This window comes from Littorina saxatilis, linkage group LG1 (genome assembly GCF_037325665.1).
Source record: "Littorina saxatilis isolate snail1 linkage group LG1, US_GU_Lsax_2.0, whole genome shotgun sequence".
Lineage (NCBI taxonomy): Eukaryota > Metazoa > Mollusca > Gastropoda > Littorinimorpha > Littorinidae > Littorina > Littorina saxatilis.
The window spans coordinates 108,006,239-108,033,189 of record NC_090245.1 but is presented as its reverse complement, the minus strand read 5'-3'; the positions used below and the strand labels follow the sequence as shown (position 1 = coordinate 108,033,189).

Here is a 26,951-nt window from a genome sequence, read left to right as displayed (position 1 = left end):
AGTACAGAAAGTAGAAACCCGAAATGTCTGTGAGTTCACGGCATCGACCAATGAGCGTGCACCATACAAAAATCAACTTCTTTCAAGTGCTGTCATTGGCTTACAAAATTAGCTTCTCGCGCGTTCACATCGCCAGCGAGATTGTATTTGCAGAACCAAGATGGCGGACCAGCGTCTGCTAAAAGCTGTCTGCTTCAAGGGTTTGTCTGTTGTTGACAAGTAACGAACCCAATCGGGACCAAAAAAGGGTGTCCGCGTCCGCGCCATTGAGGTGTTCGCTCTTTTAAGGTGTTTTTGAGAGTAAAATACATCCGTCCTCACTTGAATTGTCCGTTATGCAAAGGTGTCCGCCGAAATAAGGGTCCGCTAGATGCAGGGTTTACTGTAGTTTATAATGTTTTGCTTTCAGGTGTTTTTAGGCCTGAATTTGCCATATTTCTCAAACAAATGAACTTTAGTCTTTTAACATGTGTTTTTTTTACACGTGAGTAGTGTGAAGAGAATGAGGGTAGAATTGTGATGGTGTGACAAGTAGTTACTGTTACAGATCCTGGAAGCCGTGGCCAGTCTTGCTGCAGAGACAGAGAACAGTTGTCAGAAACAGTCATCGGCCATGGTGAGTGTTTGTGCAATGGAAACCCCCTTTAAGGCACCCCAGTTTAAGACTTCATCCTTTTCAAGTCCTTCATTTTTCACATTTTCTGTTCATAACATCTGTAAATTTACCTCCATTTTAAGACTGTCCTTTTTAAGACCTGATTTTCTCAGATTTTCAGTGGTCTTCAAAGATAGGTTCCATTGCGTTGGGTTGGGATGGCAAGAAACATAGATATATATAAGATCGCTGATGGTAGCATCATTACAAATTAGTTCATTACGTATTCTTAACATTGAGTAGAACCTCGGAAAGGTGTGGTGTGGCGTCATACAATTCCTTTTATTTTTCAATGACTGAACGCACACAAACATGCAATGTTTTGTAGTCTTGGCCTAAATATGAGTTTTAGGCTGACATCACTCGGCTCAAAGAAGGAACATGTTTGATGATGTTTTTTGTTTGTTTGTTTGTTTGTTTGTATTCAAGTGTGTGTGAGTGTGTGTGTGTGTTTTATTCTTCATTCTTGTTTGTCGTTTCATGTGTGTATTGAAGTAGGAACTAGCAGTAAGAAAGGACCATGTGGACCTAATGCTGTTATCCTTCCTTGATAAAGTTTTGATATCGACATCCAGTGTTGAGTTGATACATGATGCATTCAGTGCCTACATGCGTGTAGTGACCCGTGTTGTGTTGTTACCAAGGAGACCGGGCAGTCGGGGCTGGGTGGACCCACAATGGCGGTCGATTTACCTGAGTGGCAGCAGAGTCAGTCCTTGCAACTGCATCTGACCGCCTCGTCCAGTGCATCGCCGCAGGTCAGACTCTCCTTTCTCTTTTCGTTTTCTTTACTTTGTGAATCCGTTGTTCCCTCCCAGTGGGAGGCGAGCATCAAAATCAGTCTGTGCGTGTTTAGGTGAAGTCGGCCATCTGCACTTGTGGCACAAAGATTCAGGACTTTAACCTGCCTGAGTGGTGACATTGGGGTTAGGCACGGATACCGCCTCTGAGTCTGCACATGTTGACCTGTGTCCCTCCCAGCCTGGACTCCACACTTGACCTGAGGATCACAAGTCTGGACTCCACACTAGACCTGAGTAGCACAAGTCTGGACTCCACACTTGACCTGAGTATCACAAGTCTGGACACCACACTTGACCTGAGGATCACAAGTCTGGACTCCACACTTGACCTGAGGATCACAAGTCTGGACTCCACACTTGACCTGAGGATCACAAGTCTGGACTCCACACTTGACCTGAGGATCACAAGTCTGGACTCCACACTTGACCTGAGGATCACAAGTCTGGACTTCACACTTGACCTGAAGATCACAAGTCTGGACACCACACTTGACCTGAGGATCACAAGTCTGGACTCCACACTTGACCTGAGTATCACAAGTCTGGACACCACACTTGACCTGAGGATCACAAGTCTGGACTCCACACTAGACCTGAGTATCACAAGTCTGGACTCCACACTTGACCTGAGTATCACAAGTCTGGACTTCACACTTGACCTGAGTAAAACAAATCTGGACTTCACACTTGACCTGAGTATCACAAGTCTGGACCTACCACCTGAGCTACCTGAGCTACCTGAGCTAGCTGGCCTCCTTGCCTGCTTTAGGAACAAATGTCTGTCTGTGTGTTTTATGAGGTGCAATTATCTTTTCATGATTTCCATTTTCAGGACATAGATATTGTGTCAATGAATATTGTTTATCACTTTATCCTGAGTAAACTTTGCTGAACTGTATCTGTGGGAATGCATCTACATTTTAAGTTTACTGAAGGCTTGTCTTCGAAGTAGCAGATGAGGCGTTTCCATAGGTCAGTTTTGTAACAAGTTCATCGCTATCGGCCTGTGAGCTGGAAAGCAGTAGATTGATCAAGTAACTCGCTCTATCCTTTAGCTTGGGCAGGAATGAATATGACTGTAAGCAAGTGTGGACAGCATTTGTGAAGATATTTGTGTGTTTATTTATGTGAGGTCTTTGTGGGCTTTGTTAGGTGCAGACCGGGCAGCCAGCTGTGCAGAAAGGACCTTCCGGTGATGCACAGCAGTCACAGGGGATTGCAGGTAACTCTGTCTGTCGGTCTGTTGGTCTGTCTGTCTGTCTGTCTGTCTGTCTTTCTGTCTGTCATCTGTCTGTAGGTCTGTCGTTCTGTGTTTGCTTTATTGAATGTGCCTGTGATCATGTGTTAGCTAACTCGGCTCCTTGGCAATCCCAATTCACTTACATTCTGTAGCAAAAAAACCAGTTGCATGTACGCATGCACAAACATCATGTATCGTTTTGTATGCATGTATACAACAGTCAGTCATGTAGAAAGGAAGATTGATGCACTGAAAATGTTTTTCATATATATACATATTTCAACAAGAAATTGCTGTTGTTTTTGGTGAACCGTGTGTATATTGTTGTTTCATACATCACCAAGCAATGTTACTTGATGACTCACTATCCCATGAGCCCTGTGTTGAGCCAGCTGTGCAAACCAACAAGAAATGTACTATGACCTTGCCAGTTTTGTATTGTTGTTGTGTTGTGATAGGTGTGGGGAGTGAGTTTGGGGAGTCGCAGAACCTGCTTCTGTTTCTCAGCCAATCACAGGCATCCTCACAGCAGCTGTCAGGTCAGTGCCTTCTCTCGTCCTTTCTTGCCGTCTGCAGAGCGCCGTAACGGGTGCTCTGTCAGCGTTCTCTGTGTGTCTGCTTATTTCTGACCCAAAATGGTTTTTGTAGTCTTCCATGACTGAAGCTTGACAGTTGTGCAGACATAATCTCAGCTTGTTTAACACAACATTTTTTACACCCCCGGTATAGGGGTGTGTATAGGATTCGGTCGATGTGTTTGTTTGTTTGTTTGTGTGTTTGTGTTCGCATATAGATCTCAAGAATGAACGGACCGATCGTCACCAAACTTGGTGAACAGGTTCTATACATTCCTGAGACGGTCCTTACAAAAATTGAGACCAGTCAAACACACGGTTAGGGAGTTATTGGTGGATTAAGATTCTACAAGGACTTATAGAGGGACATATTAATGGTCAAAGGGAAATAACCTTCTCAGTTGGTGGCAGTGAGAATGGTAAGGACGGGTGTGTTTTTCCTACCTCGGAGGAATTTCTTGTTTTCTTCATTTTATTTTAATAGACGATGTTCAGAAATAAATGAAAGTTTTTATGGTTTGTTGGAGAGTTGCCTTTCTTTATATTTACAGAAACACCGAGGCAAGCCTAAAATGTCACATGTAGCTTGCCTCAAGGTTCCTATGAAAACAAGAAACACTGAGGCAAGCCTAAAATGTCACATGTAGCTTGCCTCAAGGTTCCTATGAAAACAAGAAACACTGAGGCAAGCCTAAAATGTCACATGTAGCTTGCCTCAAGGTTCCTATGAAAACAAGAAACACTGAGGCTAGCCTAAAATGTCACATGTAGCTTGCCTCAAGGTTCCTATGAAAACAAGAAACACTGAGGCAAGCCTAAAATGTCACATGTAGCTTGCCTCAAGGTTCCTATGAAAACAAGAAACACTGAGGCTAGCCTAAAATGTCACATGTAGCTTGCCTCAAGGTTCCTATGGAAACAAGAAACACTGAGGCTAGCCTAAAATGTCACATGTAGCTTGCCTCAAGGTTCCTATGAAAACAAGAGACACTGAGGCTAGCCTAAAATGTCACATGTAGCTTGCCTCAAGGTTCCTATGGAAACAAGAAACACTGAGGCTAGCCTAAAATGTCACATGTAGCTTGCCTCAAGGTTCCTATGAAAACAAGAAACACTGAGGCAAGCCTAAAATGTCACATGTAGCTTGCCTCATGGTTCCTATGAAAACAAGAAACACTGAGGCTAGCCTAAAATGTCACATGTAGCTTGCCTCAAGGTTCCTATGAAAACAAGAAACACTGAGGCAAGCCTAAAATGTCACATGTAGCTTGCCTCAAGGTTCCTATGAAAACAAGAAACACTGAGGCAAGCCTAAAATGTCACATGTAGCTTGCCTCAAGGTTCCTATGAAAACGAGAAACACTGAGGCTAGCCTAAAATGTCACATGTAGCTTGCCTCAAGGTTCCTATGGAAACAAGAAACACTGAGGCTAGCCTAAAATGTCACATGTAGCTTGCCTCAAGGTTCCTATGAAAACAAGAAACACTGAGGCAAGCCTAAAATGTCACATGTAGCTTGCCTCAAGGTTCCTATGAAAACAAGAAACACTGAGGCTAGCCTAAAATGTCACATGTAGCTTGCCTCAAGGTTCCTATGGAAACAAGAGACACTGAGGCTAGCCTAAAATGTCACATGTAGCTTGCCTCAAGGTTCCTATGGAAACAAGAGACACTGAGGCTAGCCTAAAATGTCACATGTAGCTTGCCTCAAGGTTCCTATGAAAACAAGAAACACTGAGGCTAGCCTAAAATGTCACATGTAGCTTGCCTCAAGGTTCCTATGGAAACAAGAGACACTGAGGCTAGCCTAAAATGTCACATGTAGCTTGCCTCAAGGTTCCTATGGAAACAAGAAACACTGAGGCTAGCCTAAAATGTCACATGTAGCTTGCCTCAAGGTTCCTATGAAAACAAGAAACACTGAGGCAAGCCTAAAATGTCACATGTAGCTTGCCTCAAGGTTCCTATGAAAACAAGAAACACTGAGGCAAGCCTAAAATGTCACATGTAGCTTGCCTCAAGGTTCCTATGAAAACAAGAGAAAGCAACTTCCACAAGCAATGAAAGCCTGACAGAGTTATCACAATTTTTTTTCCATTGCAAGTTGCTTGGGTGTGTATGTGGTGTTTGTAGGTGTGTTGATAAGTCAAACTCGGCACTAACAATGTAGGTATGAACCGCAGCTTTGCTCATTGTTAGTAATTTCAGTATCAGAAATGTCAGAATCCTGTGCTTGGCATGAACTGTCGGCCTTTTTGTTGATTTATGTTTGATGTTTCAGCGGTAAGGTCGCCTCCAGAGAGCAAGGGGACAGGGTCGAGTCTTTCTTCCTCCAGAGATGACAGCGCCAGCTTCCCTGGAAGGTAACTTAGTCATGTCTATGTTCAGACTACATGACTACATTTTTGAAACATAATACGCTATGTGCATTTTTGACCAAAAATATGACGTTTTGCACGGATTGAGGCAGCCATTGTTCTACGAGCCCGCGCGAGGGGTCGAGCTTACAATGACTGTTGATATGTGTCAAATGGCATATTTTGGTAAAATGACAACACTTTGATTGATTAATTATAGTTAAAACTTGAACAAAACATTTCTATGATTGAGTGCACACACTTTTGTAGTCTCAGACAGCTGCCTGAATAAGCAACAAGAGGCATCAACGTTAAAAGCTTTGGTTTCTTTTCCCCCAAGTTTTCCTCGACTACCGCCTGTGCTGTGCCACTTTGACATAACAGAAAGTTTTCCTCGCAACACACCAGATAACAAATTGCGATGTAGCATCAATACCATTGGTAATTGCCATGGTGTAGGAAGCATTCGCACCCACAAACAAACAAGCACAAGTTGAATACACAGATTTCTTTCGAATACATCATCTCAATTTAACTAATAGGAGTTACCTTACTTACGAGTGCTAGACTGAGCTCGTAAGTAAGGTAACTCCTATTAGTTAAATTGAGGTGAGTATTCTTAGAAATAGTCATTTTACTTGTAAAAAATACATTTTTGGAAGGAATAGGTAATAGTTTGATAAAGATTTTGACTGAGATCAGATTCATGGTGCCTAGTCATAGTGTGCTTGTAATGTGTTCTCCAGGGGTGGCGGGGTAGAGACCAGGGCTGCCATGTCGGTGGGGATATATTCATAGTGTGCTTGTAATGTTTTCTCCAGGGGTGGCGGGGTAGAGACCAGGGCTGCCATGTCGGTGTTGATATATTCATGGTGTGCTTGTAATGTTTTCTCCAGGGGTGGCGGGGTAGAGACCAGGGCTGCCATGTCGGTGTTGATATATTCATGGTGTGCTTGTAATGTTTTCTCCAGGGGTGGCGGGGTAGAGACCAGGGCTGCCATGTCGGTGTTGATATATTCATGGTGTGCTTGTAATGTTTTCTCCAGGGGTGGCGGGGTAGAGACCAGGGCTGCCATGTCGGTGGGGATATATTCATGGTGTGCTTGTAATGTTTTCTCCAGGGGTGGCGGGGTAGAGACCAGGGCTGCCATGTCGGTGGGGATATATTCATGGTGTGCTTGTAATGTTTTCTCCAGGGGTGGCGGGGTAGAGACCAGGGCTGCCATGTCGGTGGGGATATATTCATGGTGTGCTTGTAATGTTTTCTCCAGGGGTGGCGGTGTAGAGACCAGGGCTGCCATGTCGGTGGGGATATATTCATAGTGTGCTTGTAATGTTTTCTCCAGGGGTGGCGGGGTAGAGACCAGGGCTGCCATGTCGGTGGGGATATATTCATAGTGTGCTTGTAATGTTAACTCCAGGGGTGGCGGGGTAGAGACCAGGGCTGCCATGTCGGTGTTGATATATTCATGGTGTGCTTGTAATGTTTTCTCCAGGGGTGGTGGAGTAGGGACCAGGGCTGCCATGTCGGTGGGGATGGTACAGTCGCAGTCACAGAGCGCCTCAGAGACAACCTTCAAGCTGGAGCGTAAGTCAAGGGGGATGATAATCAACAGCAAAGCCTCCTACTTTTGGTAACAAATCCAATCTGTTACCAACTTTAAGTTCAGATAAGCAGGGCTGCCTAGACGTCAATTTTAAGTTTGAATAAGCAGGCTATCTTGTTCAACATATCAGCTTGCAACGGTAAGCTAAAATTAGCAAGTTTTTGTCAGATTTTGTATAAGAAAGAGAATTGCGCAGCCATAAACACGATATAATGTGGAGTGTGTGTGTGTGTGTGTGTGTGTGTGTGTGTAAGACATTTGGTGAGCACTTTGCAGTTTGTTGTAGTTGAATGTACTAAAATCAAGCAATATTCCTTGTGTACTGCACATGGTTAAAATAACAATCTTATGTCTAATGTCTGTTGTAATGACATACTCTCTGTGAGCCAAGTAAGGTCGCTGACAGGACAACAGTGTTTGTATTGAGTGTTTGTATCATTGTCCCCAGGGCCAGACGTCAGCAAACTGGAGGGCAAGCCAGCCAGCCAGGAAGGGGGCGCCACCATGAACGTCTTTCAGCGAACACGCCAGGGCAAGGCTGGAGCAGGGCGTGTTATACTGTCTGAGGACAGGTAGGCTGGTGTGTGTGGTGTGTATATGTGTGAGTGGTGTGTGTGGTTGTGGTGTGTGTGTGTGGTGTGGTGGTTGTGTGTGTGGTTGTGTGTGTGTGTGTCTGTTTGCGCACACGTGTGAGTGTGTGGTGTTAGTGTATGTGTGTGTGTGAGTGTGTGTGTGGTAATGGTGTGTGCAGACCTGCCTACCCTTACGATTTGGGCGTAATTTACTACGAATGTTAGCCCAAACTACGCCACCACACTTTCCACAATGGAAGTACGATTTTTAAGAAACCAAAAGTACAATTTTTCGCATCTCATCTCGATGTAAATCCGATCAGTATTGTTGCTCTCGCAGAGCTTGCGTTTGCACCTGCGCGAGATCGTTTGGGCAATATCCGGTCATTTCCGGTCTGTTCAGCCACATACAAGATAGACACTGCCGTTCGCATTACAATGAATTAGCGACGCGTGGAAAATCTGAGTCCCCATGAGACAGACGAGTCTGACAAGGAAGCTGGTCACAGTGGTGGTAAAATAGTGCTTTTAGTTATGCGCTATAGAATCTCCTTAATAAATAGAAGGATTGTTGTGAGAAAGAAGACAGCCATTCAACAGAAATACAAAGGCAGCTAAATGAAATCGTGGCCATGCCTAGGACCTTAATCAAAATGACCAAAGCACGTCTTGTGTTCCCTTTGCCACAGTGACTTTTCGTGTGCACACATTGGAAAATATGACTGCATAGCACATCGGGACAAATTATCACAAGGATGCAGTAAAGAGAGCTCATGGAAACCAAAAGACAAAAGACGTTCAAATTACCTGTTTCTTTATCAGGAAGTTGAGTGATACAGTAACAAAACTGGATGAAGAAATTGTCCGAGCAGAAGACTTTGTGACAATGTGCGAAATGATTGCCGAATGTAATCTTCATTACACTTTCTTCCACCAGATTACTCTTTTTGGCTTGACTGTGTAAAAAGTTGTCTTCCTGCTGTTCGGCTTCATAGCAGGCATCAACTGAAACAAAGCTTTTGTTGCCATGTTTCTGACGATAAGGAGGGCAGATTTTGTTGCCATGTTTCTGACGATAAGGAGGGCAGATTTTGTTGCCATGTTTCTGACGATAAGGAGGGCAGATTTTGTTGCCATGTTTCTGACGATAAGGAGGGCAGATTTTGTTGCCATGTTTCTGACGATAAGAAGGGCAGATTTTGTTGCCATGTTTCTGACGATAAGGAGGGCAGATTTTGTTGCCATGTTTCTGACGATAAGGAGGGCAGATTTTGTTGCCATGTTTCTGACGATAAGGAGGGCAGATTTTGTTGCCATGTTTCTGACGATAAGGAGGGCAGATTTTGTTGCCATGTTTCTGACGATAAGGAGGGCAGATTTTGTTGCCATGTTTCTGACGATAAGGAGGGCAGATTTTGTTGCCATGTTTCTGACGATAAGGAGGGCAGATTTTGTTGCCATGTTTCTGACGATAAGGAGGGCAGATTTTGTTGCCATGTTTCTGACGATAAGGAGGGCAGATTTTGTTGCCATGTTTCTGACGATAAGGAGGGCAGATTTTGTTGCCATGTTTCTGACGATAAGGAGGGCAGATTTTGTTGCCATGTTTCTGACGATAAGGAGGGCAGATTTTGTTGCCATGTTTCTGACGATAAGGAGGGCAGATTTTGTTGCCATGTTTCTGACGATAAGGAGGGCAGATTTTGTTGCCATGTTTCTGACGATAAGGAGGGCAGATTTTGTTTCAGTGACAACTTCTCGCTCCGCGCAGAGAAAACGGAAATTGCAAAGGAAGGTGAGCCTTCCGTGTCAGACTCCGATCCCATCCCATGCTCACAGAAGCGACTCCAACACACACCGGCCGCGCAGCAACAGTCCGAGTCACAAACGAAGATGGAGGAGGGGGATGTCTTTAACATCGATGTAAGTATGGAATAGTTCACTTTCTATTTATAGCAACTCACCAAACCATTGTACTTGTGAAAAAAAAGTTCAATGTTTCAGATTCTCAGACCGACCCTTCTTTTTCCTCCCAAACCTAGAGCTTTGATTCAAGGGAAGCTGCTCCTCTCTGACACCCAGGCAACACAGTTCCAACATTTTCTGGCCAATAACGAGCGAGGGGGAGGGGAGGGAGGGAGTACCTCAGTATGCTTTTTCATTTCGACCCAGGCTCATCCCTGTGTTTGTATTCAATTGTGTGTGTTTTGCTTGCTCTCTGTGTTAAAAGTAGGAGAATAGTTTTGAGCACTTTCATTTATTTCTTTTAAAAAAAGAGGAGGATTCGAGTCTATGTATGATGCTAACCGTGCACCATATGCTTACTCTTTCAGACTGTGATGGACAGCGAGCCAGAAGAGGAAGGGGAGGGAACTCAGTCATATGATGTCTTCCCAGCTCTCTCCGGCAAGGCGCCGCCCACTGGGGCAAGGGCAGCAGCCAGGAAACAGCAAGTGGAGCAGGCGCAAGGTTGGAACTGTCATGCAAATCTCTGTGGAAAAAACAAAAATCACATCTCTGTGTTATTAGATGTGCAGTTGAAACCCCTTTTTAAGACCAAACAAAAAATCTGAAAAAATTAGGTGTTAAACAGGAGGGAGTCTTAAAATGGGGGTAAATTTACAGAGGTTATGAACAAAACATGTGAAAGATACAAGATACAAGATATTTATTCACCAATTTTGCAAAAGGATTTCATCTTGGCACGGCACGGTAAAAATAAAATAAAAACCAACCAGACACATATGCAGACACACATCACCATGCATGCATACATACGTACATTACACTGTCATGCACACACAGACACAACTCACACACACACACACACACACACACACACACACACACAATTATTTACATACTCACAAAAAACTGGGTCTTAAAAAAACTGGGTCTTAAAAAAACTGGGTCTTAAAAAAACTGGGTCTTAAAAAAACTGGGTCTTAAAAAAACTGGGTCTTAAAAAACTGGGTCTTAAAAAAACTGGGTCTTAAAAAAACTGGGTCTTAAAAAACTGGGTCTTAAAAAAACTGGGTCTTAAAAACACTGGGTCTTAAAGTGGGGATCCACTGTATTTGAAGTCTAGTTAGAAATGTCCTGTAGTTAGAAATGTCCTGTAGTTAGAAATGTCCTGTAGTTAGAAATGTCCTGTAGTTTAGAAATGTCCTGTAGTTTGAAATGTCCTGTAGTTAGAAATGTCCTGTAGTTAGAAATGTCCTGTAGTTTGAAATGTCCTGTAGTTAGAAATGTCCTGTAGTTAGAAATGTCCTGTAGTTAGAAATGTCCTGTAGTTAGAAATGTCCTGTAGTTAGAAATGTCCTGTAGTTAGAAATGTCCTGTAGTTTAGAAATGTCCTGTAGTTAGAAATGTCCTGTAGTTTAGAAATGTCCTGTAGTTAGAAATGTCCTGTAGTTTAGAAATGTCCTGTAGTTAGAAATGTCCTGTAGTTTAGAAATGTCCTGTAGTTAGAAATGTCCTGTAGTTTAGAAATGTCCTGTAGTTAGAAATGTCCTGTAGTTAGAAATGTCCTGTAGTTTAGAAATGTCCTGTAGTTAGAAATGTCCTGTAAGTCTCTCCTGTCTGACACATATAATGCTAACTGTTAGCAATAACACGTTTCCAGCAAATTGTCTGTTTTACGAGAAATGTCAAAATGTCTATAACTCTGTACTTTTCATCCAGTGCCACAATTGCTGCCGTCAACTGCACCACACCCCCACCAGTCCCTGACAAGCCAGCCTGCCGCCAGACCGTCCAGACCTGCCAGTCACAGCCAGCCTAGCAGTCTACCCACTGGCCAGCCAAGTAGCCAGCCTGCAGCCAGACATTCCCAGCCTGTTGGTCAGAATCCAAGAAGTGTGGCTCAACAGGTCAGATGGAAGCAGGTTAGCGCTTAAAGCCAAACATCAGTTTTCAGTAGACAAGGCCTTGCTATAGTAGAAGGCCACAGAAATAAATTTAGTGTTGCCGTTTTGAAGAAGAAATAAGCCATCAGGTAGAGTGTGGAGTTCTCATTGCTGGGTGTTGAAGAAGAAGTAAGCCATCAGGTAGAGTGTGGAGTTCTCATTGCTGGGTATTGAAGAAGAAGAAATAAGCCATCAGGTAGAGTGTGGAGTTCTCATTGCTGGGTATTGAAGAAGAAGTAAGCCATCAGGTAGAGTGTGGAGTTCTCATTGCTGGGTGTTGAAGAAGAAGAAATAAGCCATCAGGTAGAGTGTGGAGTTCTCATTGCTGGGTGTTGAAGAAGAAGAAGTAAGCCATCAGGTAGAGTGTGGAGTTCTCATTGCTGGGTATTGAAGAAGAAGAAGTAAGCCATCAGGTAGAGTGTGGAGTTCTCATTGCTGGGTGTTGAAGAAGAAGAAATAAGCCATCAGGTAGAGTGTGGAGTTCTCATTGCTGGGTGTTGAAGAAGAAGAAATAAGCCATCAGGTAGAGTGTGGAGTTCTCATTGCTGGGTATTGAAGAAGAAGTAAGCCATCAGGTAGAGTGTGGAGTTCTCATTGCTGGGTATTGAAGAAGAAGAAGTAAGCCATCAGGTAGAGTGTGGAGTTCTCATTGCTGGGTATTGAAGAAGAAGAAGTAAGCCATCAGGTAGAGTGTGGAGTTCTCATTGCTGGGTATTGAAGAAGAAGAAATAAGCCATCAGGTAGAGTGTGGAGTTCTCATTGCTGGGTATTGAAGAAGAAGTAAGCCATCAGGTAGAGTGTGGAGTTCTCATTGCTGGGTGTTGAAGAAGAAGAAGTAAGCCATCAGGTAGAGTGTGGAGTTCTCATTGCTGGGTATTGAAGAAGAAGTAAGCCATCAGGTAGAGTGTGGAGTTCTCATTGCTGGGTGTTGAAGAAGAAGAAGTAAGCCATCAGGTAGAGTGTGGAGTTCTCAGTGCTGGGTGTTGAAGAAGAAGTAAGCCATCAGGTAGAGTGTGGAGTTCTCAGTGCTGGGTGTTGAAGAAGAAGTAAGCCATCAGGTAGAGTGTGGAGTTCTCATTGCTGGGTATTGAAGAAGAAGAAATAAGGCATCAGGTAGAGTGTGGAGTTCTCATTGCTGGGTGTTGAAGAAGAAGTAAGCCATCAGGTAGAGTGTGGAGTTCTCATTGCTGGGTATTGAAGAAGAAGTAAGCCATCAGGTAGAGTGTGGAGTTCTCATTGCTGGGTATTGAAGAAGAAGTAAGCCATCAGGTAGAGTGTGGAGTTCTCATTGCTGGGTATTGAAGAAGAAGAAGTAAGCCATCAGGTAGAGTGTGGAGTTCTCATTGCTGGGTATTGAAGAAGAAGAAGTAAGCCATCAGGTAGAGTGTGGAGTTCTCATTGCTGGGTGTTGAAGAAGAAGAAGTAAGCCATCAGGTAGAGTGTGGAGTTCTCATTACTGGGTGTTGAAGAAGTAAGCCATCAGGTAGAGTGTGGAGTTCTCATTGCTGGGTATTGAAGAAGTAAGCCATCAGGTAGAGTGTGGAGTTCTCATTGCTGGGTGTTGAAGAAGTAAGCCATCAGGTAGAGTGTGGAGTTCTCATTGCTGGGTGTTGAAGAAGAAGAAGTAAGCCATCAGGTAGAGTGTGGAGTTCTCATTGCTGGGTGTTGAAGAAGTAAGCCATCAGGTAGAGTGTGGAGTTCTCATTACTGGGTGTTGAAGAAGTAAGCCATCAGGTAGAGTGTGGAGTTCTCATTACTGGGTGTTGAAGAAGTAAGCCATCAGGTAAAGTGTGGAGTTCTCATTGCTGGGTGTTGAAGAAGTAAGCCATCAGGTAGAGTGTGGAGTTCTCATTGCTGGGTGTTGAAGAAGAAGAAGTAAGCCATCAGGTAGAGTGTGGAGTTCTCATTGCTGGGTATTGAAGAAGAAGAAGTAAGCCATCAGGTAGAGTGTGGAGTTCTCATTGCTGGGTGTTGAAGAAGAAGAAGTAAGCCATCAGGTAGAGTGTGGAGTTCTCATTGCTGGGTATTGAAGAAGAAGTAAGCCATCAGGTAGAGTGTGGAGTTCTCAGTGCTGGGTGTTGAAGAAGTAAGCCATCAGGTAGAGTGTGGAGTTCTCAGTGCTGGGTGTTGAAGAAATAAGGCATCAGGTAGAGTGTGGAGTTCTCATTGCTGGGTGTTGAAGAAGAAGTAAGCCATCAGGTAGAGTGTGGAGTTCTCATTGCTGGGTGTTGAAGAAGAAGTAAGCCATCAGGTAGAGTGTGGAGTTCTCATTGCTGGGTGTTGAAGAAGAAGTAAGCCATCAGGTAGAGTGTGGAGTTCTCATTGCTGGGTGTTGAAGAAGAAGTAAGCCATCAGGTAGAGTGTGGAGTTCTCATTGCTGGGTATTGAAGAAGAAGTAAGCCATCAGGTAGAGTGTGGAGTTCTCATTGCTGGGTGTTGAAGAAGAAGTAAGCCATCAGGTAGAGTGTGGAGTTCTCATTGCTGGGTATTGAAGAAGAAGAAGTAAGCCATCAGGTAGAGTGTGGAGTTCTCATTGCTGGGTATTGAAGAAGAAGAAGTAAGCCATCAGGTAGAGTGTGGAGTTCTCATTGCTGGGTGTTGAAGAAGAAGAAGTAAGCCATCAGGTAGAGTGTGGAGTTCTCATTACTGGGTGTTGAAGAAGTAAGCCATCAGGTAGAGTGTGGAGTTCTCATTGCTGGGTGTTGAAGAAGTAAGCCATCAGGTAGAGTGTGGAGTTCTCATTGCTGGGTGTTGAAGAAGTAAGCCATCAGGTAGAGTGTGGAGTTCTCATTGCTGGGTATTGAAGAAGAAGAAATAAGCCATCAGGTAGAGTGTGGAGTTCTCATTGCTGGGTGTTGAAGAAGAAGAAGTAAGCCATCAGGTAGAGTGTGGAGTTCTCATTGCTGGGTATTGAAGAAGAAGAAGTAAGCCATCAGGTAGAGTGTGGAGTTCTCATTGCTGGGTGTTGAAGAAGAAGAAGTAAGCCATCAGGTAGAGTGTGGAGTTCTCATTGCTGGGTGTTGAAGAAGTAAGCCATCAGGTAGAGTGTGGAGTTCTCATTGCTGGGTGTTGAAGAAGAAGAAGTAAGCCATCAGGTAGAGTGTGGAGTTCTCATTGCTGGGTGTTGAAGAAGTAAGCCATCAGGTAGAGTGTGGAGTTCTCATTGCTGGGTGTTGAAGAAGTAAGCCATCAGGTAGAGTGTGGAGTTCTCATTGCTGGGTGTTGAAGAAGTAAGCCATCAGGTAGAGTGTGGAGTTCTCAGTGCTGGGTGTTGAAGAAGAAGAAGTAAGCCATCAGGTAGAGTGTGGAGTTCTCATTGCTGGGTGTTGAAGAAGTAAGCCATCAGGTAGAGTGTGGAGTTCTCATTGCTGGGTGTTGAAGAAGAAGTAAGCCATCAGGTAGAGTGTGGAGTTCTCATTGCTGGGTGTTGAAGAAGAAGAAGTAAGCCATCAGGTAGAGTGTGGAGTTCTCATTGCTGGGTGTTGAAGAAGAAGAAGTAAGCCATCAGGTAGAGTATGGAGTTCTCATTGCTGGGTATTGAAGAAGAAGAAGTAAGCCATCAGGTAGAGTGTGGAGTTCTCATTGCTGGGTGTTGAAGAAGAAGAAGTAAGCCATCAGGTAGAGTGTGGAGTTCTCATTGCTGGGTGTTGAAGAAGAAGAAGTAAGCCATCAGGTAGAGTGTGGAGTTCTCATTGCTGGGTGTTGAAGAAGAAGAAGTAAGCCATCAGGTAAAGTGTGGAGTTCTCATTGCTGGGTGTTGAAGAAGAAGTAAGCCATCAGGTAGAGTGTGGAGTTCTCAGTGCTGGGTGTTGAAGAAGAAGTAAGCCATCAGGTAGAGTGTGGAGTTCTCAGTGCTGGGTGTTGAAGAAGAAGTAAGCCATCAGGTAGAGTGTGGAGTTCTCATTGCTGGGTGTTGAAGAAGAAGTAAGCCATCAGGTAGAGTGTGGAGTTCTCATTGCTGGGTGTTGAAGAAGAAGTAAGCCATCAGGTAGAGTGTGGAGTTCTCAGTGCTGGGTGTTGAAGAAGAAGTAAGCCATCAGGTAGAGTGTGGAGTTCTCATTGCTGGGTGTTGAAGAAGAAGTAAGCCATCAGGTAGAGTGTGGAGTTCTCATTGCTGGGTGTTGAAGAAGAAGTAAGCCATCAGGTAGAGTGTGGAGTTCTCATTGCTGGGTATTGAAGAAGAAGTAAGCCATCAGGTAGAGTGTGGAGTTCTCATTGCTGGGTGTTGAAGAAGAAGTAAGCCATCAGGTAGAGTGTGGAGTTCTCATTGCTGGGTGTTGAAGAAGAAGTAAGCCATCAGGTAGAGTGTGGAGTTCTCATTGCTGGGTGTTGAAGAAGAAGAAGTAAGCCATCAGGTAGAGTGTGGAGTTCTCATTGCTGGGTGTTGAAGAAGAAGTAAGCCATCAGGTAGAGTGTGGAGTTCTCATTGCTGGGTGTTGAAGAAGAAGTAAGCCATCAGGTAGAGTGTGGAGTTCTCATTGCTGGGTGTTGAAGAAGAAGAAGTAAGCCATCAGGTAGAGTGTGGAGTTCTCATTGCTGGGTGTTGAAGAAGAAGAAGTAAGCCATCAGGTAGAGTGTGGAGTTCTCATTGCTGGGTGTTGAAGAAGAAGAAGTAAGCCATCAGGTAGAGTGTGGAGTTCTCATTGCTGGGTGTTGAAGAAGAAGAAGTAAGCCATCAGGTAGAGTGTGGAGTTCTCATTGCTGGGTGTTGAAGAAGAAGTAAGCCATCAGGTAGAGTGTGGAGTTCTCAGTGCTGGGTGTTGAAGAAGTAAGCCATCAGGTAGAGTGTGGAGTTCTCATTGCTGGGTGTTGAAGAAGAAGAAGTAAGCCATCAGGTAGAGTGTGGAGTTCTCATTACTGGGTGTTGAAGAAGAAGAAGTAAGCCATCAGGTAGAGTGTGGAGTTCTCATTGCTGGGTGTTGAAGAAGAAGAAGTAAGCCATCAGGTAGAGTGTGGAGTTCTCATTACTGGGTGTTGAAGAAGAAGTAAGCCATCAGGTAGAGTGTGGAGTTCTCATTGCTGGGTGTTGAAGAAGTAAGCCATCAGGTAGAGTGTGGAGTTCTCATTGCTGGGTGTTGAAGAAGTAAGCCATCAGGTAGAGTGTGGAGTTCTCAGTGCTGGGTGTTGAAGAAGTAAGCCATCAGGTAGAGTGTGGAGTTCTCAGTGCTGGGTGTTGAAGAAGTAAGCCATCAGGTAGAGTGTGGAGTTCTCAGTGCTGGGTGTTGAAGAAGTAAGCCATCAGGTAGAGTGTGGAGTTCTCAGTGCTGGGTGTTGAAGAAGTAAGCCATCAGGTAGAGTGTGGAGTTCTCATTGCTGGGTATTGAAGAAGAAATAAGCCATCAGGTAGAGTGTGGAGTTCTCATTGCTGGGTATTGAAGAAGAAGAAGTAAGCCATCAGGTAGAGTGTGGAGTTCTCATTGCTGGGTATTGAAGAAGAAGAAATAAGCCATCAGGTAGAGTGTGGAGTTCTCATTGCTGGGTGTTGAAGAAGAAGAAGTAAGCCATCAGGTAGAGTGTGGAGTTCTCATTGCTGGGTATTGAAGAAGAAGAAGTAAGCCATCAGGTAGAGTGTGGAGTTCTCATTGCTGGGTGTTGAAGAAGTAAGCCATCAGGTAGAGTGTGGAGTTCTCATTGCTGGGTGTTGAAGAAGTAAGCCATCAGGTAGAGTGTGGAGTTCTCATTGCTGGGTGTTGAAGAAGTAAGCCATCAGGTAGAGTGTGGAGTTCTCAGTGCTGGGTGTTGAAGAAGAAGAAGTAAGCCATCAGGTAGAGTGTGGAGTTCTCATTGCTGGGTGTTGAAGAAGTAAGCCATCAGGTAGAGTGTGGAGTTCTCATTGCTGGGTGTTGAAGAAGTAAGCCATCAGGTAGAGTGTGGAGTTCTCATTGCTGGGTGTTGAAGAAGAAGAAGTAAGCCATCAGGTAGAGTGTGGAGTTCTCATTGCTGGGTGTTGAAGAAGAAGAAATAAGCCATCAGGTAGAGTGTGGAGTTCTCATTGCTGGGTATTGAAGAAGAAGAAGTAAGCCATCAGGTAAAGTGTGGAGTTCTCAGTGCTGGGTGTTGAAGAAGAAGAAGTAAGCCATCAGGTAGAGTGTGGAGTTCTCATTGCTGGGTGTTGAAGAAGAAGAAGTAAGCCATCAGGTAGAGAGTGGAGTTCTCATTACTGGGTGTTGAAGAAGTAAGCCATCAGGTAGAGTGTGGAGTTCTCATTGCTGGGTGTTGAAGAAGTAAGCCATCAGGTAGAGTGTGGAGTTCTCAGTGCTGGGTGTTGAAGAAGTAAGCCATCAGGTAGAGTGTGGAGTTCTCAGTGCTGGGTGTTGAAGAAGTAAGCCATCAGGTAGAGTGTGGAGTTCTCATTGCTGGGTGTTGAAGAAGAAATAAGGCATCAGGTAGAGTGTGGAGTTCTCATTGCTGGGTGTTGAAGAAGAAGTAAGCCATCAGGTAGAGTGTGGAGTTCTCATTGCTGGGTGTTGAAGAAGAAATAAGGCATCAGGTAAAGTGTGGAGTTCTCATTGCTGGGTGTTGAAGAAGAAGTAAGCCATCAGGTAGAGTGTGGAGTTCTCATTGCTGGGTGTTGAAGAAGAAGTAAGCCATCAGGTAGAGTGTGGAGTTCTCATTACTGGGTGTTGAAGAAGAAGTAGTAAGCCATCAGGTAGAGTGTGGAGTTCTCATTGCTGGGTGTTGAAGAAGTAAGCCATCAGGTAGAGTGTGGAGTTCTCATTGCTGGGTGTTGAAGAAGTAAGCCATCAGGTAGAGTGTGGAGTTCTCATTGCTGGGTGTTGAAGAAGTAAGCCATCAGGTAGAGTGTGGAGTTCTCATTGCTGGGTGTTGAAGAAGTAAGCCATCAGGTAGAGTGTGGAGTTCTCATTGCTGGGTGTTGAAGAAGAAATAAGCCATCAGGTAGAGTGTGGAGTTCTCATTGCTGGGTATTGAAGAAGAAGAAGTAAGCCATCAGGTAGAGTGTGGAGTTCTCATTGCTGGGTATTGAAGAAGAAGAAGTAAGCCATCAGGTAGAGTGTGGAGTTCTCATTGCTGGGTATTGAAGAAGAAGAAGTAAGCCATCAGGTAAAGTGTGGAGTTCTCAGTGCTGGGTGTTGAAGAAGAAGAAGTAAGCCATCAGGTAGAGTGTGGAGTTCTCATTACTGGGTGTTGAAGAAGTAAGCCATCAGGTAGAGTGTGGAGTTCTCATTACTGGGTGTTGAAGAAGTAAGCCATCAGGTAGAGTGTGGAGTTCTCATTACTGGGTGTTGAAGAAGTAAGCCATCAGGTAGAGTGTGGAGTTCTCATTGCTGGGTGTTGAAGAAGTAAGCCATCAGGTAGAGTGTGGAGTTCTCAGTGCTGGGTGTTGAAGAAGAAGTAAGCCATCAGGTAGAGTGTGGAGTTCTCATTGCTGGGTATTGAAGAAGAAGTAAGCCATCAGGTAGAGTGTGGAGTTCTCAGTGCTGGGTGTTGAAGAAGAAGAAGTAAGCCATCAGGTAGAGTGTGGAGTTCTCATTGCTGGGTGTTGAAGAAGTAAGCCATCAGGTAGAGTGTGGAGTTCTCATTGCTGGGTATTGAAGAAGAAATAAGCCATCAGGTAGAGTGTGGAGTTCTCATTGCTGGGTGTTGAAGAAGAAGAAATAAGCCATCAGGTAGAGTGTGGAGTTCTCATTGCTGGGTATTGAAGAAGAAGAAGTAAGCCATCAGGTAGAGTGTGGAGTTCTCATTGCTGGGTGTTGAAGAAGAAGTAAGCCATCAGGTAGAGTGTGGAGTTCTCATTGCTGGGTATTGAAGAAGAAGAAGTAAGCCATCAGGTAGAGTGTGGAGTTCTCATTGCTGGGTGTTGAAGAAGAAGTAAGCCATCAGGTAGAGTGTGGAGTTCTCATTGCTGGGTGTTGAAGAAGAAGAAGTAAGCCATCAGGTAGAGTGTGGAGTTCTCATTGCTGGGTGTTGAAGAAGAAGAAGTAAGCCATCAGGTAGAGTGTGGAGTTCTCATTGCTGGGTGTTGAAGAAGAAGAAGTAAGCCATCAGGTAGAGTGTGGAGTTCTCATTGCTGGGTATTGAAGAAGAAGAAGTAAGCCATCAGGTAGAGTGTGGAGTTCTCATTGCTGGGTGTTGAAGAAGAAGAAGTAAGCCATCAGGTAGAGTGTGGAGTTCTCATTGCTGGGTGTTGAAGAAGAAGTAAGCCATCAGGTAGAGTGTGGAGTTCTCATTGCTGGGTGTTGAAGAAGAAGTAAGCCATCAGGTAGAGTGTGGAGTTCTCATTGCTGGGTATTGAAGAAGAAGAAGTAAGCCATCAGGTAGAGTGTGGAGTTCTCATTGCTGGGTGTTGAAGAAGAAGAAGTAAGCCATCAGGTAGAGTGTGGAGTTCTCATTGCTGGGTGTTGAAGAAGAAGAAGTAAGCCATCAGGTAGAGTGTGGAGTTCTCATTGCTGGGTATTGAAGAAGTAAGCCATCAGGTAGAGTGTGGAGTTCTCATTGCTGGGTGTTGAAGAAGAAGAAGTAAGCCATCAGGTAGAGTGTGGAGTTCTCATTGCTGGGTGTTGAAGAAGTAAGCCATCAGGTAGAGTGTGGAGTTCTCATTGCTGGGTATTGAAGAAGTAAGCCATCAGGTAGAGTGTGGAGTTCTCATTGCTGGGTGTTGAAGAAGAAGAAGTAAGCCATCAGGTAGAGTGTGGAGTTCTCATTGCTGGGTGTTGAAGAAGAAGAAGTAAGCCATCAGGTAGAGTGTGGAGTTCTCATTGCTGGGTGTTGAAGAAGAAGAAGTAAGCCATCAGGTAGAGTGTGGAGTTCTCATTGCTGGGTATTGAAGAAGAAGAAGTAAGCCATCAGGTAGAGTGTGGAGTTCTCATTACTGGGTGTTGAAGAAGTAAGCCATCAGGTAGAGTGTGGAGTTCTCAGTGCTGGGTGTTGAAGAAGTAAGCCATCAGGTAGAGTGTGGAGTTCTCATTGCTGGGTGTTGAAGAAGAAGAAGTAAGCCATCAGGTAGAGTGTGGAGTTCTCATTACTGGGTGTTGAAGAAGTAAGCCATCAGGTAGAGTGTGGAGTTCTCATTGCTGGGTGTTGAAGAAGTAAGCCATCAGGTAGAGTGTGGAGTTCTCATTGCTGGGTGTTGAAGAAGTAAGCCATCAGGTAGAGTGTGGAGTTCTCAGTGCTGGGTGTTGAAGAAGTAAGCCATCAGGTAGAGTGTGGAGTTCTCAGTGCTGGGTGTTGAAGAAGTAAGCCATCAGGTAGAGTGTGGAGTTCTCAGTGCTGGGTGTTGAAGAAGTAAGCCATCAGGTAGAGTGTGGAGTTCTCAGTGCTGGGTGTTGAAGAAGTAAGCCATCAGGTAGAGTGTGGAGTTCTCATTGCTGGGTATTGAAGAAGAAATAAGCCATCAGGTAGAGTGTGGAGTTCTCATTGCTGGGTATTGAAGAAGAAGAAGTAAGCCATCAGGTAGAGTGTGGAGTTCTCATTGCTGGGTATTGAAGAAGAAGAAGTAAGCCATCAGGTAAAGTGTGGAGTTCTCATTGCTGGGTGTTGAAGAAGAAGAAGTAAGCCATCAGGTAGAGTGTGGAGTTCTCATTGCTGGGTATTGAAGAAGAAGTAAGCCATCAGGTAGAGTGTGGAGTTCTCATTGCTGGGTGTTGAAGAAGTAAGCCATCAGGTAGAGTGTGGAGTTCTCATTGCTGGGTGTTGAAGAAGAAGAAGTAAGCCATCAGGTAAAGTGTGGAGTTCTCATTGCTGGGTGTTGAAGAAGTAAGCCATCAGGTAGAGTGTGGAGTTCTCATTGCTGGGTGTTGAAGAAGTAAGCCATCAGGTAGAGTGTGGAGTTCTCATTGCTGGGTGTTGAAGAAGAAGAAGTAAGCCATCAGGTAGAGTGTGGAGTTCTCATTGCTGGGTGTTGAAGAAGAAGTAAGCCATCAGGTAGAGTGTGGAGTTCTCATTGCTGGGTATTGAAGAAGTAAGCCATCAGGTAGAGTGTGGAGTTCTCATTGCTGGGTGTTGAAGAAGAAGAAGTAAGCCATCAGGTAGAGTGTGGAGTTCTCATTGCTGGGTGTTGAAGAAGAAGTAAGCCATCAGGTAGAGTGTGGAGTTCTCATTGCTGGGTATTGAAGAAGTAAGCCATCAGGTAGAGTGTGGAGTTCTCATTGCTGGGTGTTGAAGAAGAAGTAAGCCATCAGGTAGAGTGTGGAGTTCTCATTGCTGGGTGTTGAAGAAGAAGAAGTAAGCCATCAGGTAGAGTGTGGAGTTCTCATTGCTGGGTGTTGAAGAAGAAGTAAGCCATCAGGTAGAGTGTGGAGTTCTCATTGCTGGGTGTTGAAGAAGAAGAAGTAAGCCATCAGGTAGAGTGTGGAGTTCTCATTGCTGGGTGTTGAAGAAGAAGAAGTAAGCCATCAGGTAGAGTGTGGAGTTCTCATTGCTGGGTATTGAAGAAGAAGAAGTAAGCCATCAGGTAGAGTGTGGAGTTCTCATTGCTGGGTATTGAAGAAGAAATAAGCCATCAGGTAGAGTGTGGAGTTCTCATTGCTGGGTGTTGAAGAAGAAGAAGTAAGCCATCAGGTAGAGTGTGGAGTTCTCATTGCTGGGTGTTGAAGAAGAAGTAAGCCATCAGGTAGAGTGTGGAGTTCTCATTGCTGGGTATTGAAGAAGAAGAAGTAAGCCATCAGGTAGAGTGTGGAGTTCTCATTGCTGGGTGTTGAAGAAGAAGTAAGCCATCAGGTAGAGTGTGGAGTTCTCATTGCTGGGTGTTGAAGAAGAAGTAAGCCATCAGGTAGAGTGTGGAGTTCTCAGTGCTGGGTGTTGAAGAAGAAGAAGTAAGCCATCAGGTAGAGTGTGGAGTTCTCATTGCTGGGTATTGAAGAAGAAGAAATAAGCCATCAGGTAGAGTGTGGAGTTCTCATTGCTGGGTATTGAAGAAGAAGTAAGCCATCAGGTAGAGTGTGGAGTTCTCATTGCTGGGTATTGAAGAAGAAGAAATAAGGCATCAGGTAGAGTGTGGAGTTCTCATTGCTGGGTGTTGAAGAAGAAGTAAGCCATCAGGTAGAGTGTGGAGTTCTCAGTGCTGGGTGTTGAAGAAGAAGAAGTAAGCCATCAGGTAGAGTGTGGAGTTCTCAGTGCTGGGTGTTGAAGAAGTAAGCCATCAGGTAGAGTGTGGAGTTCTCATTGCTGGGTATTGAAGAAGAAGTAAGCCATCAGGTAGAGTGTGGAGTTCTCATTGCTGGGTATTGAAGAAGAAGAAGTAAGCCATCAGGTAGAGTGTGGAGTTCTCATTGCTGGGTATTGAAGAAGAAGGCTATTTTTGTGTTGTGATGTTCACAGGGCAGGAGGGAGTGGTATTGTAACACACTATCATTAGTATCAAGCCAAACATTTCTGTGTGGTATTGTAACACACTATCATTAGTATCAAGCCAAACATTTCTGTGTGGTATTGTAACACACTATCATTAGTATCAAACCAAACATTTCTGTGTGGTATGTTGACAGCAGAGAAAGTTACTGATATCTGTGCTGTGGTGGATACAGGGTGTTCACAGCAGAAGCCAGCCAGCAGGTGTGGGCGGAGCCAGGAGCAGTCAATCACAGGGGCGAGCGGCGGGCGGCGGGGGACCCAGCTTGGAGACAGTGCCGGAGAATCCCCAGTCGGAGTCACTCCTCTCCCCCCTACAGCTGTCCCCCACCATACCCTCCGTGGCCAAGTCGGCCAGCCAGCGGAAAGTTGCATCAGCGAGCGTGGTGCCGCAGGAAGGGTCGCAGGACGCTGCAGTCTCCCAGCCTGACCCCTACCTGTTCCGTGGAAGCCAGTCCCAGCTGGTGGAAGGAGAGGGAGAGGGAGGGGCGGCCACCACCAGCAGAGCCGACACTTCTGTCAGCACCCTACCCACGGTTAGAAGTGTTTGAAATGTCAGATCTCAAACCTGTCTGTAATGTGTGTGTGTGTCTGTCTGTCTGTCTGCCTGTCTATTTCTATTGTCTGTGTGTGTGTCTGTCTGCCTGTCTATTTCTATTGTCTGTCTGTCTGTCTGTCTGTCTGCCTGTCTATTTCTATTGTCTGTGTGTGTGTGTGTCTGTCTGTCTGCCTGTCTATTTCTATTGTCTGTGTGTGTGTCTGTCTGTCTGTCTATTTCTATTGTCTGTGTGTGTGTGTGTCTGTCTGTCCAGGGAGGGATGTCGGGTCGTTGCTGTAGGCTACCCTCGGAAGTTGACACTGCACTTCTGCTGAGTCACTTCGACGGTGTTCAGTAGTTCAGTGTTCAGGTGTTCAGTAGTTCTGTCCCGAGCTAACGGACTCAGCCCACTACCTACTATGCCCCCTACTCACGTGTTTAACCAAGACCAACAAAGACTGTACTCACGTGTTTAACCAAGATGATACGAATCAAAAACTGAAAAAGTACGACGATTCGACTCTTGGGTCTTCTTCAGGAACACAAAACACGAAACAGAGCGGATAAAAGAGGACAGACGACTGAACAGAAAGAAGAACAACAGTTATAACGATTCACGAACCAAAACAAACGGAAAGAGGAGTGGATCATATACTTCAGGTTTAAGTTGTATTTGTGGTGTATGCTTAGCAGTTAATGACAGACACAAATATATGGTAGGATTTACACACGTGTTGAACTATGGTTTCAGACCAAGGCCAAAGCCAAAATATATGGTACAGCAGTCCCTCTCATGAACGGACACCCTTGGGCCATAGCAAAACTGTCCGTACATTGCAGGTGTCCGGTCACGGGAGGGGTGACCACACCACCCTCTCCCCCATACACACACAGAGACACACAAACAACAGCATTGAGTCTATGCTAATCACTTCTTGTGGCTGCTAAACAATAAACTCCTAATACTTCTTTAAACGTTCTGTAAAAATGATTTGTATGAAAAGTGTTGAAAAGAAGAGATAAAATAAATCCTCAAGGCAGTGAACACACTCACCATGCACTGACATACGAAAGCAGCCACACAAACACAGCACAGAGGAGCGTGTGCAGATGCCTTGCAAGAATAAGCTTGAAGACCAGTTTGAATAAATAGCAGCAGATAGAGCTGCATGTCATAATCATGTAATTTATTTTCATCTTGTCTGGCTTTATTGACTGCATGCCGATCATGTGGCATGGCAGTGACTTTTCACTCTTCAGTCGGAAATACACTGCACATAACACAGCTCCCACTCTCCCTCACTAATGCCTACCCCAAGCCGTGACAACCGATGCTTGGAAATTGTGTGGAAGAGTACACCTCTCTATTTCTCTCCAATGCTCTTCCTGCTGACATGCAGTGACACCGGACACCCCACCGAGTTTAGCCAGCTACCCCTCCATCCCCCCCCCCCTCCCTCCCTCTCTCTCTCACTCCCTCCAGCCATGTACTGTTTGGGGCTGTGGCCAGAGAGGTCAGCTCCAACTGTTCACTCAGAGCAAAACCAGTTGACTGTGTCGTAACTTTTGACAAAGCAAGACAACTGAAGGGTTCACAGATTAGGCAACCGACTCATGGTCAAGGCTGAGGGGAAACAAGAGTATCTTGTCAATGAAAGAGGTTACACACAGACACACGATGCTGAGAACTGTGGCCGGTTTTTCACTCTCTTTCCCTCAGAACCTTCATCGACTGTGGTTTCTGTTGTTTACGTCCAACACACAAGAATAAAGAGCACAGTGCAGTTTCATGTTGGCATCTTCGCATGTACTCCACTCCTGACCAAAACTACCCCGCCCCCTCCTGATGGGTACACGTGCACTCAAGTTATCAGTGACTGTCATCACGCCATTGCGACTGTGATCTTTGTATAAAGAGCCGGACTGCTCTGTTATCGATTTTTTTTGTGGTGAAAATTTGACGATGGTCTGTCCGTACATTGGAGGTATGACCTGCTGTTGGAACCGAAAATGAGTGTCCGCGTCCACGTTTTGCAGGTGTCCGTTTAAGGGGGGGGCAAATATAGAAGGAAAACACTCCGTGCCGAGCAAATGTGTCCGTACATGTCAGGTGTCCGCTCACGCCGGGGGCCGTACATTGCAGGAACTGCTGTAGGATTTACACACGTGTTGAACTATGGTTTCAGACCAAGGCCAAAGCCAAAATATATGGTAGGATTAACACAAGTGTTGAACGATGGTTTCAGACCAAGGCCAAAGCCAAAATATATGGTAGGATTAACACAAGTGTTGAACGATGGTTTCAGACCAAGGCCAAAGCCAAAATATATGGTAGGATTAACACATGTTGAACTATCGTTTCAGACCTAGGCCAAAGCCAAAATATATGGTAGGATTAACACATGTTGAACTATCGTTTCAGACCTAGGCCAAAGCCAAAATATATGGTAGGATTAACACAAGTGTTGAACTATGGTTTCAGACCAAGGCCAAAGCCAAAAGCTCTGTGGACCGTCGCCGCAAGTGTCTTGTGAAAAAGAAAAAGGAACTGAACCCCAGGACCGACACTGGGGCAAAATCCTCGTCCACATCCACTGATGACAGGACCGCTCCTGACATCACCAAGCCGACCCGCAAGGTCAGGAAAGGTCAAAAGTTCACGCGCCTCCAGAAAAGCCCAGGAGAGTTCAAGCGACCCGTCACGCCAGCTCGCAGAAAGTCAAAAGATGGAGGTGAGTGATCGCTGGTTGCATGCTACCGTTCTCGTCGCTGTGTGCTGATTAAATTACATATCTTATCCCAACTCACATATAGCAATTTACTTCAGTTTAGTGCTAGAACGCTGTGAGACGCATCACCTTGGTAACAAGGGAGGCAATTCTAAAAAAAGAACTACCTTGACCTATAAACAGGACAAAGTCAGACCGAGGCTGACTTCCTGCTCGTGCCGCCATCTTGTAATCATTCACTCTACAGCGTTCGTGTCCTCAAGAGCGCGTTGATAGGTTTCACGATAGGTTTCACGATAGGTTTCACGATAGGTTTCACGATAGGTTTCACGTCGATAGGTTTCAGGTCGGTAGGTTTCACGATAGGTTTCACGATAGGTTTCACGTCGATAGGTTTCACGTCGATAGGTTTCACGTTGATAGGTTTCACGATAGGTTTCACGATAGGTTTCACGATAGGTTTCACGATAGGTTTCACGAGATCAAAATCTCCTTTACCTGCTTGGGATCTTTTCTTGGTTCTTAAGTTTCTTGGTTCTTAAGTTTCTTGGTTCTTAAGTACTTAACTTTCTTGGTTCTTAACTTTCTTGGTTCACAGGATTTTGAGCCTTTGCATGCGGCAAGTTTGCCTAACTTGACTGGCAAGACTTTGTTATTGGT

The 26,951-nt window shown here is 44.9% G+C and overlaps 1 protein-coding gene across 4 annotated transcripts in view; it reads left to right on the top strand.

Annotated features, from left to right (window-relative positions):
• The window catches only part of LOC138949430 (TP53-binding protein 1-like), a 129,615-nt gene that overhangs the window by 26,787 nt on the left and 75,877 nt on the right, over positions 1-26,951 (top strand). For 3 of the 4 annotated variants that reach the window (XM_070321274.1, XM_070321259.1, XM_070321266.1), the window contains exons 9-20: positions 548-616; positions 1,300-1,413; positions 2,611-2,680; positions 3,157-3,237; positions 5,555-5,636; positions 7,127-7,218; positions 7,686-7,809; positions 9,558-9,732; positions 10,143-10,278; positions 11,494-11,696; positions 23,201-23,560; positions 26,045-26,294. In XM_070321274.1, the coding sequence (XP_070177375.1) occupies positions 548-616; positions 1,300-1,413; positions 2,611-2,680; positions 3,157-3,237; positions 5,555-5,636; positions 7,127-7,218; positions 7,686-7,809; positions 9,558-9,732; positions 10,143-10,278; positions 11,494-11,696; positions 23,201-23,560; positions 26,045-26,294 (1,756 nt within the window). The remainder of the gene's footprint in view (positions 1-547; positions 617-1,299; positions 1,414-2,610; positions 2,681-3,156; positions 3,238-5,554; positions 5,637-7,126; positions 7,219-7,685; positions 7,810-9,557; positions 9,733-10,142; positions 10,279-11,493; positions 11,697-23,200; positions 23,561-26,044; positions 26,295-26,951) is intronic. The other variant, XM_070321282.1, reaches the window with a different exon arrangement.